Raw genomic sequence first — 15969 nt, forward strand, 5'->3', positions numbered from 1 at the left:
CAGCGCTTGGGCCCAGGCACGAGCGCGGGTAGCCAGGCCCCTTGCTGGGCGGGCCTCACGCACCAGCGCTGCTTCCAGGGCTGGCTCGCGTGACCACAGATGTCAAAGACCATGGCTTTGTCAACCTTTCCTTCCTTTTGGTTGTAATTGCCCGTCTCCCCTAGTGTTAATGGCTCGTACTGAAAATGAAGGGCGGAAAATACAATCCATCACCCCTCCACCCAGAATGAATCGCCTTCCAGGGTTGGATCTGAAAGTAGTCAGGCGCACCGTTTTGTAACCTGCGTGTCTTATTTTGTTGTTGTTATTGTACTGGGGATTGAGCCCAGGGGTGTTCTATCTCTCAGATATACTCCCAGCCCTATTTATTTTTTATTTTAAAACAGGGTCTCATAAGTTACTGAGGCTGGCAGTGAACCCGCGATCCTCCTGTCTCAGCCTCCCAAGAACTGGGATTGCGGGCCTGAGCCACCGCGCCCAGCTAGCCTGCGTCTCGCTGAGTGTATGCTCATTACCCTGGGGATCCAATTTCCTTCCATGTTTCAAACCAGGGAATTCGGCCGTGAGGGGGAATTTCCTGAATTTCTTTGGAATGGTCCCCGTGTCTGGGCTTGGTCTTCCTGAGGCTTAGGCCACTGGCTATTTTCCCCTCCTCTCCCTTCAAGCTGTAGGTTTTCCTGAAAGGAAGGGGGCGTGGCTTGCAGGAGTCTGGTTTTTCAAAGTGGTGATCTTTAAACTTTTTTTTCTACAGAAAAAGAGAATTTGGACTTCCGGGAAGATGGCGACCGAGAAAAGCGGGGCTTAAGAGTCCCGCTAACAACCAATCTCCATTACCATAAAAAGAGCGCCTTTCATAGCCAGAAAACACCATCACCAGAAAAACAAAAAAACCACCAGGCTCCAGAGAGAAAGCGGACTGAGAACAGAGCTCAGGGCCACAGAGGAGACACACGCGCCCGAGGACGCGGCAGCAGCGCCATACTGCCGGCGGCAGCGGCGAACTCAGCGGACGGCTACAGCAAGCCGAGGTGAGCCGATGCGGAACAGCCAGGCGGGATCTTTCGGCGCAGACAGCATTTAAAGCTCCCAGTGGCTGAGCTCAGCACACGCTGCAGGGATTCAGAGTGGAAATCAAAACCAGAGAAGAAAAAATACGCCAGCCTCATGGCCGAGGGCGTGGCAGAGGCGCCATATTGCCACCGGCGGCGGCAGCAGCAGTGAATTCACCGAGTCCAGTACAGCTACATCTACGTACTCAAGAACAGTGAGTCAAATTGCGGGCCACAGAGGAGAAATCCCAGTATTGTGCCTCCTGGGACTTGACCCAGTGAGGGAGTGGTGGTGGCAGAGATATCACACCATAGGAGAGCGTGCAACCTGGCACCCCCCATAGTTTAAAGCAGCCTCTATCGACTCCCTGGGTCGGAAACTCTGTGATACAACCCAGTAAAGGAGTAGTAGGGTCTGAGATAATACAGACTCGAGATCCAGAGCACCTTAAGTGAAGCCATAGTGACCCAAGGGAAGAACCCAGAGAAGGCACAAACCTCCGAAATCATGGGAAAGAGAAATAACACTGAAATAATGAATGTGCACAACCCCACAACATCAGAACCTGATAAAACAGAAAATCAGAGATTTCTAGAAGATCAAATCAGGAAAATAACTGTAGAAATAATAGAGGTGCTTCGAAAAGAACTCAGAGAGAGCCAAAAAGAGATAAAGGATGCAATTAATGAAGTAAAGGCCTCAATTCAAAGCACAAACAACCGATTAGACCACATGGAGAACAGAATCTCGCTCTTAGAAGATGAGCAATCCAAAAATGAATGCATAGTTTCTAATCTAGAAAAAGATATCCAACAGCAGGAATCTGACATTGAAGAAATATGGGCCCATTTTAAGAGAGCTAACCTAAGAATAATTGGAATAGAGGAGGGAAAAGAAAGTGAAACCAAAGGGATCAACAATCTCTTCAAGGAAGTAATAGCAGAAAATTTTCCAAATATAGAGCAAGAGGTTGATACACAGATCCAGGAAACTTATAGAACTCCCTTTAGACAGGATCCGAGAAGAGGATCCCCACGCCATATAATTGTCAAAATGACCAATGTGGAAGCCAAGCAGAGAATCTTAAAGGCAACAAAAACAAAGGGCCAAGTGACATTCAGAGGCAAACCAATTAGAATCACTCCAGACTTCCCAAACCAAGTCATGAGAGCCAGAAGGGCTTGGAGTAACATATTCCAAACTCTGAAAGAAAACAACTTCCAGCCAAAAATTTCCTATCCAGCAAAACTTTCTATCAAATTAGATGGAGAAATAAGAAGCTTCCATGACAAACAGAAACTGAAGGAATTTATGTCTTCAAAACCAGCGCTAGAGAAAATACTCAAAGAGATTAACTACAAAGAAGAAATAGGTAACACTCACCAGAACCAGAGAAACAAGAGTTTCCATCCAACAGACAACTAAGATTGGTTATCTGTGGAGATTCATTATTTATGTTAGTCTTTTACCTATCTCTAAATGGTATTGTTTGCCTTTATTGTTGTTAATTTTTAGGATTTCTAGTTGGAATATTAATATACCTTCAGATATAGCATTTGGAAATATTTTATCCCATTCTATTAGTAACTTTTAACTCTGTTTACATTGTCTTTGGATATACAATATTTTCTTTTATTTTCTAGGGAGTTTGTATATTCTTCTGTTGCCTGTGCCATTGAAATCATATCCAAGAAATCACTGCCAATTTCAATGTTGTGAGGTTTTATGACCCAGATTTTCTCCTAAAAGTTTATAGTCTTAAGATTTATATTTGTATGTGGGATTAGGTAAGGGTCCAATTTTATTCTTTTCCATGTAATTATTATTTTTCAACAATATTTAGTTAAAAGATTATTATTTCCACCACCAAATCTTCGTGGAAACCTTGTCAAAAATAACTTGACAATATAGGGAAGAAGTTAGCTCTAGGCTTGTATTTAACTCCAATGGTCTATATATCTGCCTTTAGAACAGTACTACACTGTTTCAATTATTGTAGCTTTATATGGTTTGAAATCAGAAAATATACATCTTCTAGCTTTGTTTTTGCTTCGAGATTGTTTTGGGTATCTAGAGTCCATATTCCATAGATTTTTTTCTGAAAAATAAATATATGATAGCTTCACCTAAAAAAAAAAGAAAAAATATTCTCTGGTAAGAAAGAAAGCAAAAAGAAATATTGAAATGTTATCTTTAAGTCATCAAAAGCTTGGTATCAGACAAATGAAACTGTTATGTGAGATTATCATTTTTAATTTTGGATAAATTGCTATAATACTAGATGTCAACCACTAAGCCAAGCATGGGAGGGAGGGATGGGGAGAGAATGGGGTGGGGATCGGGTGGGGGCTGACTGGGCGATGTGTGCATGTATGTCTACAAAAGTTTGTATCCCACTATGATGTATGAATACAGTGCACCAATAAAATAAAATAAAATAAAATAAAATAAAATAAAAAAAAAAGAAAAAGAGAATTAATTTCATTACTGGGTTCCGGGTATTGGACAAAGCACAAGCATCCAGAAAGTGCATCCAGTGCAAGGTGCGGCTCTCCTGAGGGACGGAGGAGGGAGCATGGTGGCTGGCCCAGCGGACAAGGACCCAGGCTGGGACAGCGCGCTCCACTATGCCATCCATGAGCATGGTGGCTGGCCCAGCGGACAAGGACCCAGGCCGGGACAGCGCGCTCCACTATGCCAGCCATCAGCCCTCGGGAGCACAGACAGGCGACAGCAGAAAGTCACGTCACCACCGGCTAAGAGATGGAGCCAGGCGCCATGCGTGGTGCATGCTCCTAAGCCCAGTACTCGGGAGCCTGAGACAGAGGAGGATCGTGAGTTTGAGGCCAGTCGTGGCAATTGAGTGAGGCTTAAATTAATTTTCCAAAATATAAAATATAAAAAGGGCTGGTGATGTGGCTCAGAGGTAAAATATCCTTGGGTTCAATCCCCATACACACACACACACACACACACACACACACACACACACACACACACATATATATATGTATATATATAATTTCTATATGTAAACATATGTGTGTGTAAGGAGGCAGCGCAGGCAAGGCTCTCTCAGCACACGCAGCCTGAGGCCGGCTCCGGCTCTGTGGTGCAATGGGCAGCCAAGTGTCCGGTGCCCAGCTGTGGGGAGGACAGTGGACAGTGTGGCAGCCCATCAGGCCACAGGCTGGCTGATTCAATCTGGGCTGTGAATTAAACAAAACTCCTGGTGTCCCCTTGTTCACACCTCTGGGGTACCCTGGCTCTAGAATGAGCAGATGGTTTAAACGTGTGTTCACCGGGGTTAATCGGTAGAAATGGCCGGTGTGCGGTTCTCAGCCCCGCCGCTCCCTGGCGCCCCCGTGTGGACGGGAGCGCCGCTGCAGGAGAGACGCTTGGGGCCGCTCAGCTCCCCCCTAGAGGTCCCCCTCCCTCTGCCTTCCCAAGCCATTCATTCAGCGAGTCCGCAGTTTTTAGGAGATTCAGAGACATGTATGACTACCACCACTACCATTTTAAGATATTTTCAAGCTGGGCGTGGTGGTGCACACCTGTATGCGCCATACTTGGAGCCAAGGCAGGAGGATCACAGGTTCAAAGCCAACCCTGGCAACTTGGCGAGGCTCTCAGCAACCTAGTGAGGCTTTGTTTCCAAATTAGAAATAAAATAGGGCGAGGGGTGTAGCTTAGAGGTGGTAGAATACCCATGGGTTCAATCCCCCATTACCAAAAAGTTTTATTTTTTTCTCTTGGGGCATGGTGGAGCACGTCTGTAATTTTAGTACTTGGGAAGCTGAGACAAGGGGGATTGTAGGTTGAAGGCTAAGTATAGCAATTTAGTGAGAACCTGTTTCAAAATTAAAAATAAAAAGGGCTAGGGGTATAGCTTGAAGGTAGACTGCCCCTGGGTTCAATCCCCAGTAACAAAAAAAAAAAAAAAAAAAAATCTGGCTCATAATTTCCTTGATTCCAAGTAAAATAAATTTTCCAGAAGGCAGCATGTCCTGAACTTGACCTTGCGTAGCTTCAGATGCTCTTCTTGAAAAACGGAAAATTGACAAGTTGTCATTCATTGCATTTGGCGGCTGCCTATGGCTCTTTCTGACTTTGTGCGGGTCTGATCTTCACCATTCAGAACGAAGAACTTGGTCATATGCCAGGTACTTTTAATTTTCTAAAGTAAGTATGTTGGAAGGAAGGAGCCAGTTAGTGCTAACGTGAACTGTTTTGTGCAATTGATTTAGGAGGAAGGGTGGTTTAAATTAATGAAAGATTTGAGTTAGGGCTCTTAACGATATACAGAACTTTTAATTTTAATTAATTATTTAATTAATTTTTTGCAGTACTAGGGATGGAACTCCCTCAGAGCTACACCCCCAGCCCTATTTTTTATTCTTTATTTTGAAACAGGGTCTCACTGAGTAGCTGAGACTGGCCACGAACTACCTGTGATGCCCCTATCTCAGCTTCTCTAATGCTGAGATTACAAGTGTGCGCCACCACGCCCTGCTGGATATACGTAAAGGTTGAAGGGACACAGACAGCAGCAGCCAGGCCTAGGATTGGTGTTTAGGGTCCTTTAATTAACAAACATGAATGTTTCACGGTTGTATATTAGAAGTGACCGTGTTTATAAAGTGCTTTAGAAGGTCTTAATTTTTTTTTTTTTTTTTGTGGCACTGGGGATGGAACCTAAGGACAGTCTACCTATGAGCTAAAATCCCAGCCCTATTTTCTTTTTATTTTGAAACAGGGTGTCACTAAGTTGAAGAGGGCCTCACTAAGTTGTTGAGGCTGGCTTTGAACCTGTGATCCTTCTGTCTCAGCCTCCCCAGAATTACAAGCGTGCACCACCATGCCCAGCCACAAATATTTTAAAATGCCCTTCCCTGGGCACTATTCTGTGAAGAAGGGGTTTGTACTGAAGAGATAGTACTGACATGAATTGCTACAATACTAACAGGTTTACTTCTTAGCTGTTGGGTCACAGTAACTGCGTCTTCAGTTTAATTCATGGATTCTCTGCTGAAAATACAAGCATGTGTCTACACGTTAAAAATGTGTTACTCAATCCATGTCCCCCCAATATTTTATCCATAGTGCAGCAAGGGATTCTGCTGAAATATGTCTTCACAGCTGCCTGAAGCTTCTCATCAGCACCAGTGTGAAGGCCACCTTCTGCAGGAGGACGGCCAGTGCTGACCCTTGGGCTCCTCATCTGCCTGAAGCCACTGGGCGGCTTGGAGTTTCCCCACGTGGGTGAACTCAAAATACTGACGCCAGCTGCCCCAATCCTCCAAAGCCCTCCAGGTATAATCCAATCTTCTCTTTTTAAAAATAAAAAAAAAAATGAATTGACACATAATATGTGTACATGTTTATAGGGTACTGTATGATAATGATACATGTACATTATCATATATAGATGTATGATACAATATATGTATAATGTACATTATAGAAATATATGTACATTTCATGAGGGTAGATAGCATTTCTATCTCTTTTTTTTGCAGGTCTGGGGATGGAACCCACGGGCATTCTACCTCCAAGCTACATCTACTGTCCTATTTTTTATTCTTTGTTTGGAAACAGGGTCTCACTAAGTAGCTGAGGCTGTCTGCGAGCCGCGATCCTCCTCTCTCATCCTCCCGAATGCTGGGATTAGGAGCGTGTGCCACCATGCCCGGCACATTTCCACCTCTTCAGTTATTGATCTTTGCTACATGTAGGGAACCTTTGAACTCTTCTAGTTATTTTGAAATGTATCATAGATTGCTGTAGGCTATAATTACCTGCCGGTGCTATAAAACACCAGACGGAATTTCTCCTAGTTAATCTTGTTTTGAATGCAGGGGCATTATATTTCTGAGCGACAACCCCAGCTCTTTTTATTTTTTATTCTGAAACAGGATCTTGCTGAGGCTGGCCTTGAACCTGCGGTCCTCCTGTCTCAGCTCCCCACATATGATGTGCAATGCTGGAACGAGGGTAGATAGCACTGAGACTACGTACAGTGTAGCTTTCGTCTCTTACTATCCTGATAGAGCCGGGCGCGGTGGCGCACGCTTGTAATTCCAGTACTTGGGAGGCTGAGACAGGAGGATCCCAGGTTCATGGCCAGCCTCAGCTACTTAGTGAGGCCCTCCAAAACTTAGTGAGACCCTGTTTCTAAATAAAGAATAAAAAATAGGGCTGGGGGTGTAGCTTGGAGGTAGAATGGCCCTCGGTTCAATCCCCAGTTCTGCAAAAAAAGAAAAAAAAAATCACGATAGCCCCCTCGTCAGATTCCCTCCCATTGCCCTGCGGTTGCCCTATGACTCTTTCCTCTCTGTGGTGCGTCAGGCACTGGGGTCACATGGCCCATGGGGCACGCTCGTGATGGCTTGAAATGTCCCCCAGAAGATGCTTGGGCGAAATCTCACTGGGACTGAAAGTCCCTGGAAATCATGGACCAGGGGGACGGGAAGATTTTAGGAAGAATACTGCGCCGTGGATTTTAGGTCCTGTGAATTAGGACAGGCAATTCAAGTCCCTAAACATTCTGGGTCCTTTGTACCCTTGGGAGAACAGAGGCCCCAGATGACGGATCTTTCTCCTGCTGGGCAGCAGCCATGGCCACTGTGTTCCAACTCGGGAGCCTCATTTCCTGATTAGGGCCTTGGCAACCCTGGTGTTTCATCGTTCATTATTCATGAATGGAGGCAACTGTTCAAGATGAAAGCTCGAGCGCTGTAAACTAGGGCTGCAGAGGGGCAGGCAGGGAGCTTGCCTGTTTGGCTTCAGAGCAGCCCCCTTTTCTGTTGGAAAAATCCTTCTCTAGGAATTGGTGCCAAGACCTGGTGGGTAAGGGAGGAATTTTGTGTGTGTGTGAAAAAAATTTATCTTCTAAGGAACTGTCCTTATAGATGGCAGTGGATGGGGAAGAATATAAGGAGAAAGGCAGAGAAAAGCAGTTCCTGTGTAGGGATAAGGAGGTGCTGAGGCACAGGGATGATCTAGCATTGGCCTGGGATGCCGGGTATCAATTGGCTCCTTCTGTTTTCCTCCATATGTGGACACAAATGGTCCCATGCAAGGAAACACACATAGACCCATACAGGTACACACACACACACACACACACACACACACACACTCCTGTGTGGACTACTCAGCACTCCCATGCTCTTTCCAGCAGGACTCTCTCTCCGTGTGGAAGGTTTTACTGAGGCCTGCCAGGGTTTGAATATGGTTTGACTGTGTCCCCCAAAGGTTTATATGCTGGAAGCTGGTCCCCAGTGTGGCGACTGGTTGGTGATAGGACTCTTAAGAGGTCAGTCGTAGTGGGAGGTAACTACTTAATGAGGCATCAGCCTTGGAAGAGATTAATGTAGTTCTCAAAAGAACTGCAGTTAGGGCCTCCAGAGAGGCTTGTTATAAAAAGAGCAAGCCTTGCCAGGCATGGTGGCACATACCTGTAACCCTAGTACTTGGGAGGCCGAGACAGGAGGTTTGAGGTCAGCTTCAGCGAGTTGGTGAAGCCCTCTGCAACTTTGTGAGATCCTGTTTGAAACGGAAAAAGTAAAACAGGGCTGGGGATGTAGCTCAGAGGTTGAATGCCCTGGGTTCAATTTCCCAGTACCAAAAATAAGTAAAGCCAGCCTGCCCCCCAGTCTCTCTTGCTTTCTGCCTCACCATGTGATTTCTACCTCTTGTATCATTTGCCACCATGATGCCATCTGCATATTGTGATATGGCCAGAGGCCAAACCAGCGGGGCTGCCTGATCTTGGACTTTCAGCCTCCATAATTGTGAGCATTTTACTTTCTCTGATATCCAGCCTCAGGTGTTTTGTTACAGCAATGGCCCATAGATAAGGCTTGCTCATTTTTTAATGGCCTGTGCTGTGGTCAGAGCAGGAGGGTAAGCTGCATTCACAGCTGGGAGATGATTGTGTGATCTGCCAGGGTGGTCTCTGGAAACCCTTGGGCATTGCAAACTGGATCTCAGGTACCACAGGCTCCTCTGCTCCTCTCTCTGCGGACCCGCCCCCCCAGGGGGCCCCCAGTGTGTGTGTGTGTGTGTGTGTGTGGGGGTCCAGCAAAGGCTTCCTCTCTAGGAGGCCCATGTCACTGTTACATATGCCCCCTCTGGGTTGTGCATTGTTACAGCGATGGCTCCAGCTCAACAGACACCTCCTAGAGACCGGCTGTGAGTCAGTCAAGGCACTGTGCAGGTGCTGGGCCCCTGCTTTGGGGATGGGCGGCAGGGCAGTAACAGCTGTGAAGGCGGCTGAGGGTGCTAGGCGGAGGAAGAGGCACCGAGTGGGAATTCAAGGTGGAAGAGGAGTGCCTAGATGGGCTGCACGAGGCAGTGGGCAACTCTGCCGGGTAATCCCAGTCCTCGGGAGGCTGAGGCAGGAGGACCCTAGGTCTCGGGACCAGATGTGGCAGTTTGGGGGAACTCTCAACAACCTAGCAAGACCCTGCTTCAAAAAAAAATAAAAAGGCTGGGGATGTAGCTCAGAGGTAGAATACCCTGAGTTCAGTCCGCATTACCACAAACTCCCAGTGCTCAGTTGTCACTCCAGGGAGACTGGCAGCCACTGCCTTATCCCCTTGGCCCTCTCCCCTCCCCCAGGTCCTCAAAAGGCCTGTTCAGAGTCACAAGACTTCAGGCCCAGAGGTGGGCTTCGAACCCCAGTCCCTCAGATGACCCTCGTTTCTTTAGGTCACAGTAGTTGAGGGGAAGGAAGGGCGTTTCTGGCAGAGGAAGGGCTGAGGCGAGGGCAGGAAGACTTTTAAGAAGGTGTGTTCCAGCAGCCCCGGGTGGAGGTGAAGTGCGCATGTGCGTGGAGGGTGGGATGGAGAATTAATGGGGCTCGGGAAGGGGCTTGGAGGTACCTCAGCGGGCGGCCAGCCTGGGGAAGCTGAGGTTTCGATGTCTCCAGGTTCACTCTGCAGCCCAGCGCCCTGGCTGTAGGCTGGGCCGGGGCGGGCACTGGGTAGTTCAAAGGTTTCCGGGCACCGCTGGTTCTTAATCTGGGGCAGACGTAAAGAGGCCGGTGGGGGCAGGGGCGGGGTTACTTAGCCTTTCTGGCTCCAGGTTTTATTTGTAAATAAGATAATTGGATAAATAGACGTTTCTCACTAATTTATTCTGTTCTTCGCCTCCTGGGAAGGGACTTTTTGTTTTGGTGATCAGCTTTGCAAATTATGCCTACCCCCACCTTTCTAGTTAATTCCGTAGCGGTGAGTGAGGTATCCGCCCCTCATTCTGGGCCAGGCAGGCCCCTGTCGCTGTGGTGTCTGAGGAGCCGGCTGGGGCGCAGAAACAGTTCTCGGGCCCCAGACTTCTGGGCCCTTGGTGTGGGGTCTTCTCTGGAGCCCTAAATGCGAACACGGTTCACCTTGGGGATATACTTTGAGGGAGATTATAAATGTTTGGATTTACTTTTTTTTTGGATACTAGGTATTGAACCCAAGGGCATCCTACCCCCAGCCCTATTTTAAACCACACATTTATTTTGAAACAAGGTCTCACTAATTTGCTGAAGGTCTTGCTAAAATTTCTGAGGCTGTTTTGGAACCTGCGATCCTTCTGGGCTCAGTTTCCCAAATACTGGGATTACAGGCATGCGTCACCGTGTCCAGCTGGGTTTTACTTTTTAAACTGTTTTTCTTGGAAAAGGAAGGTATGCACGAAGCAACCACACCGTAGAAGAAGGTCAGGAAAAATCTCTAGCCTCCAGCAGTCCCAAACCTTGTTTGCCCCAGCCTACACCGGGAGGGATGGAGGTGGGTGGTCTCTGGCCAGGCCAGGGGCAAGCTGATTGCTTTCTCCTGGGTTCCCTGGGATGCGCGCTTGACCCATCGGTTCCGCCAGGCACAGGGACCTGCTCCAGGCTCCGGGACCCTTTGGCGATTCCTAGACTAATCTGAGTCCCCAAAGATGCGCTGGAGACTTTGACGCGGGAGATCAGAAGATGAGCTCTTTTACTTGCTACTAAACTGTTTGCAGGCAGCCAGGTGTGGTGGCGCAAGGCTAGGATTCAGCACTTGGGCGGCTGAGACCGCGGAGGATCTCAGGTTCAAGGACAGCCTCAGCAAGTAGTGAGGCTCATCAACCTAGCAAGACCCTGATTCCAAATAAGAAATAAAATCGGATTGGGGGTGTAGCTCCGAGGTAGAATGCTTCTGGGTTCAATCCCCAGTACCACACACACAAAACAAAACAAAAACAAAAACAAAAAACTTTCCAGGCAAACACACACGTGGTGAAAAATTCAAACCGTTCACTCGAGACCGCCCTCCCTCCTCCAGGAACTAGTCCGGCGTCCCTGGAGCCTGAGATTTGCTGCGCATTTACCGCGGATCGATTTTTAAAAGGACACAGCCCCTCAGCCCTATTTTTATTGTTTAGTTTGAAACAGGGTCCAACTAAATCGCCGAGGCCGGCCTCGAATCTGCCATCTCCCTTGTCTCGGCTTCCCAAGTACTCTGATGACAGCCACTAAGCTCTGTGCGCGGCTTGTTACTTGTTTTGAAACAGAGCCTCACTGAGTGGCCAAGGGCCTCGCTAGCCCGCCGAGGCTGACCTGGCGCCGGCCAGCCCCCGGTCTCAGACTCCAAGTACTGGGGCACCGGGGTTCCAGGCGTGCGCCCCGGGGGTCGCGGCCCGCGGCCAAGGCGCACCCGTGGGCTGCAGACGGTGCAGACGGGGAAACTGAGTCCGGCGGGAGGGACCCCCCCCCCCGCGGCCGCGTCCCCGCCCCGGCCGCGCCCTCCAGCCCGGCCCAGGCCCGCCCTCTCCCGCTGGGCGGTCCCGGCCGGTGCCGGGGCATAAGGCGGCTCGCCCGCGCCGGAGGCCATCGCCGCCCGCGCGCCGTCCGCCGCCATGCAGCCCCCCGCGCCCGCGCTGCTGCTGCTGCTGCTGCTGCTGCCGCCGCCGCCCGCCGCGCCCGCCCTGGCGCCGCCGCCCCGCGCCGGCCCCGGCTGCCCCGAGCGCTGCGACCCCGCGCGCTGCGCCCCGCCGCCCGCCGCCTGCGAGGCCGGCCGCGTCCGCGACGCGTGCGGCTGCTGCGACGTGTGCGGGGCGCCCGAGGGCGCGGCGTGCGGCGCGCTGGACGGCCCGTGCGGCGAGGGCCTGCGCTGCGCCGTGCCCGCCGGCGTGCCCGCCTCGGCCACCGTGCGGCGCCGCGCGCAGCCCGGCCGCTGCGAGTGCGCCAGCGCCGAGCCCGTGTGCGGCAGCGACGGCCGCTCCTACGCCAGCCCGTGCCAGCTGCGCGCCGCCGCCCGCCGCGCCGAGCGCCTGCGCCAGCCGCCCGTCATCGCGCTGCAGCGCGGCGCCTGCGGCCCAGGTACGCCGCGGGGCGGGGGCCGAGTCGGCCTGGCCGGACGCCCCCCGAGAAACTGTGCCCCTCTCCTGGGAAGGAGCGCGGTCCCCCGAGGGTGTCCCCGGGAAGGCTGGTTTAGCGCCCCGCCAGTGCAGCGGCGCCGCTGCCCGCCTGGCTTTTCGTGTTTTGAGCCAGCCCTAAAAACAAAAACAAAAAAACAACCCGAAAGCGGCTCCTTTTGAGTCGGGCGCTGGACCCGAAACTTGCAAAGGCTTCAGAAGCAGAGGCGGGCGGGCGAGGGAGGAGGAAGCCGGCAGCCCTTTGCCCTGCTTACACGTTGCCCCGGCAGAGGTGGTGGGGGGCAAGGAAGTGGGGGAACGCCTGGATCGCGTGCGGGGGGGTTTCAGGAGAGACGCTGGTCTCCCTATGCAGAGATGCCTGGTGGAAAAACAATAGCCCGTTCAGCCCCGGCCAGTGGGGTGGTGTGGGGACCCGCCAGCGGGCTGCGGTGCACAGCCCAGCCGCGGGGCTGCTGCCAGACCCAGCACCACCTCCTCAGTGCCTGCAAGGGGGAAGAGGAATGGCAGAGCCCAGGACAGAGGCACTGCTCTAGACTAGGCTTTCTTTCTCTTTCTCTTCAGTGTTGGTCTTGGGAGTTGAATCCAGGGGCATTCTGCCTCCGAGCTATACCCTCAGCACTGTTTATTTTGAAACAGAGTTTGACTCAGTTGCTGATCCTGGCCTTGATCCTCCTGTCTGAGCCTCCTGAACCCCGGGATTGCAGATGTGCACCCCTGCACCTGCCTTAGACCATTCTTTATAGGAATACGGCCCCGCCTGGCCACCCAGAGCCTTGGCGTGGCTTGGCTCCCATGGAGAAGGTGCCAAGGTGGTACAGCGAGAGGTTGGAGGTGGCGTATCCACTCACATCACACGAGAGGAAACTCAGTCTAGTTAGGGGGAAGAGGTGTTCCAGAGAGAGGTGTTGGTGGCTCAAGGTGCGCACTGTGAGGAGGCCAACCGCAGAGCCAGGGAGCTGCGGGGACCTCATCCGGTCTCCGCAGCCTCCGCAGGGAGCATCTGCCCTTATTCCTGTTTCACACCAAGTGGAATCCAGGTTGAATGGCTTGCCCCAGGTCACTCTGGATTTGAACTCAGACAGCCTTAGTCAGAGCCAGCCCAGGGCTGAACCTTGAAGCTGTGGGAGAGGGGTTCCCAGGGCTGGAGGAAGGGGTTCCCCAGGAGTTGAGAAGCACTCCCGAGCAGCACACACAGCTCCAGACTTGCTTGGGCACTGAGGTGGGGAATCGATTAGTGTTGCCAGGGATGTGTGTGGAGGGCCGCAAGTGACCCAGGCTGGGGGATGGGAGTCCCAGGACTTGAGGAAAACGGGCATCCCTGAAGGTTTGTTTTTTTTTTTTTTTTTTTTTTTTGGTACTGGGATCAAACCCAGCTATATTCCATCTCTGAGACTTGTCCCCAGCCTTTTAATTTATTTTTTAATCTTGAAGCAGGGTCTTGCTAAATCGCTGGAGTTCCCACTAAAGTTCTTGAGGCTGGCCTTGAACCTGCGATCCTCTTGCCTCTGCCTCCCAAGTACTGGGATTACAGGCGTGGGCCACCGCAGAGACAGCTTGCTATAGGACTAACACCGTGGAGGCAGAAGGTGGGGAATTCGGGCAACTGCCAGAGTCTGAGTGTGTGGTGACAACATTTAAAAAAGCATATTTTGGTCAAAAACAAGGCAGCTGTTACTGTTTGGAGTCTCGCTGCCCCGGGTTCTGAGTTACTGGCACCATGTGAACCGCCTAATTTATTGCCAGTGAAGTCAAGTCACCCAACGAGTTGGCAGAGCCCAGATGCTTGTCTGGTTGGGTTGCCCTGTGGAGAGAAACAGGTCCACACTCGACCATCAGGTGCACCGGAGTGGGGCAAAGGAGGGAGGAGGGGGGCCCAACACGGGTCTCATCCATCTCTCCCTTTTGCAAATATTTACTGAGTTCTGCAGCACGTCCCATACTGTTTGTGCGACTCTCTGCCTGGCGCATGGGGAGCATCCATAGATAGGTGGATGAGTGCAAGGACTCGGGAATGAATGAATGGACGAATGAGTGAGTGAGTGAGTGGCTGGAGGCCTCCCGTGCGGTCCTGTCCTTCCTCACTGGGAGGCGTGCCCCCACTGCCTGTCTGGCGCCCGGCCCTGCCTCCTGGGGGTGTCTCCAGGACAGGAGCCTGGGAGCCGGCAGCTTCTGTTTGGCTCAGCCCCTGCTCCAGCGCTCGGCATCTGGTGCCCAGGGCAGGTCAGCTGACGTCACAGTTGAACAAGAAGAACTGGCTGTGCGCCGGGGCAGCGCTGTTCGGGCTGGGTGGACCCAGAGCCCTTTTTGAGAGGTGCCATTTTTTTTCAGTGGAAGATGGGGGAAGCCCTTCGAGGCAGGGGTGGCTTAGGATCGCAGAGAGGCCAAGGAGGGCTCTTCCTGGCAGTGGGGAAGAGATGGGAATGCTGCTAGAAGAGAGGGTCCCCCCAGGTGGGCAGTCCCGAGGCACGGGGGCCGCAGGATGGAGGAAGTGTGGCCATTCAAAGCCCTTCTGTGTGTGAGCTGTTTAATGAGGACTGCAGAGAGCATCTCTAACTGTGGTTTTGAAAATGAAGGCAAACCATGGATTGTAGAAGTCATTGCTGCTGGCAGGGTTTGGCTGAGAAACTGTACAGTTATACCCAAACAACGATATGTCATCTCTGCTCTGAGTCTTAAAAAAAAGAAAAGTAAAAGGAATTGCAATTAATAATAGGATACTCCTAACAAGGGCCGAGGAAGCTCCTGCTGGTTTTGTACCAGGCATACACTTATCAACTCCTTGGATCCTCCCAGCAGTGCTCCTCCTGGGCAGTAATCCTGCCCAGGATTCCAACTTGGGAGAGAGGCACAGAGCAGTACTTTCTTCGGGACTTGAATCCAGGCATCTGGTTCCCGAGCCCTGTTGATAACCACCACTCTGTGCTGTTGACACAGCAACAAATATTATCAGCCAGCTGCGGCTAAGCCACAGCTAATAGCTGGAATAAGCAGTGTCCCAGAGGCCCTGAGACAGCAGGACAGGTCCCAGGCCTCTCGGAGGGTGTGGGATTGTGAGGACAGACTACCGTGGTAGGCTTCCAGCAGACCAGCCGAGGGCCAGCAAAAAAGTAGGGAGCTGCCGTAAAGATGTTTCCAAGCTAGAGACCCAGACCCCAACCAAGCTGCTCTGGAGACAGAAAAGGCCTTTCTGAGCCGGGCGTGGTGGCGCACACTTGTAATCCCAGCATTTGGGAGGCTTGAGACCTGAGGATCTGGGTTTGCGGACAGCCTCAGCTTCTTAGTGAGGCCCTCTGCAACTCAGTGAGACCCTGTTTCAAAATAAAGAATAAAAAATTGGGCAGGGTGTGTAGCTTGGAGGTCAAATGCCTCTGGGTTCCATCCCCAGACCTGAAAAAAACAAACAAAAAAACGATGAGATGCTGGGAAAAAAAGTCTGCTGGGCTCATAGTAGAAGCCTCATCCATTTCTCCTGTTGGTGCGGGTCAAGCGAGCCCACTCTGCCCCAAACTGCAGCCCACA

The 15969-nt window shown here is 51.1% G+C and overlaps 1 protein-coding gene across 1 annotated transcript in view; it reads left to right on the forward strand.

The window, feature by feature from the left end:
* Nucleotides 1-11931: 11931 nt before the first annotated feature.
* HTRA1 (HtrA serine peptidase 1) overlaps nt 11932-15969 on the forward strand; it is a gene marked incomplete at its 5' end in the record, with an annotated part of 52311 nt that continues 48273 nt past the window's right edge. Inside the window, one exon of the mRNA XM_080694875.1 lies at nt 11932-12394. Within this exon, the coding sequence (XP_080551001.1) occupies nt 11932-12394 (463 nt within the window). The remainder of the gene's footprint in view (nt 12395-15969) is intronic.

Source organism: Muscardinus avellanarius (genome assembly GCF_963383645.1).
Source record: "Muscardinus avellanarius genome assembly, chromosome: 4".
NCBI lineage: Eukaryota > Metazoa > Chordata > Mammalia > Rodentia > Gliridae > Muscardinus > Muscardinus avellanarius.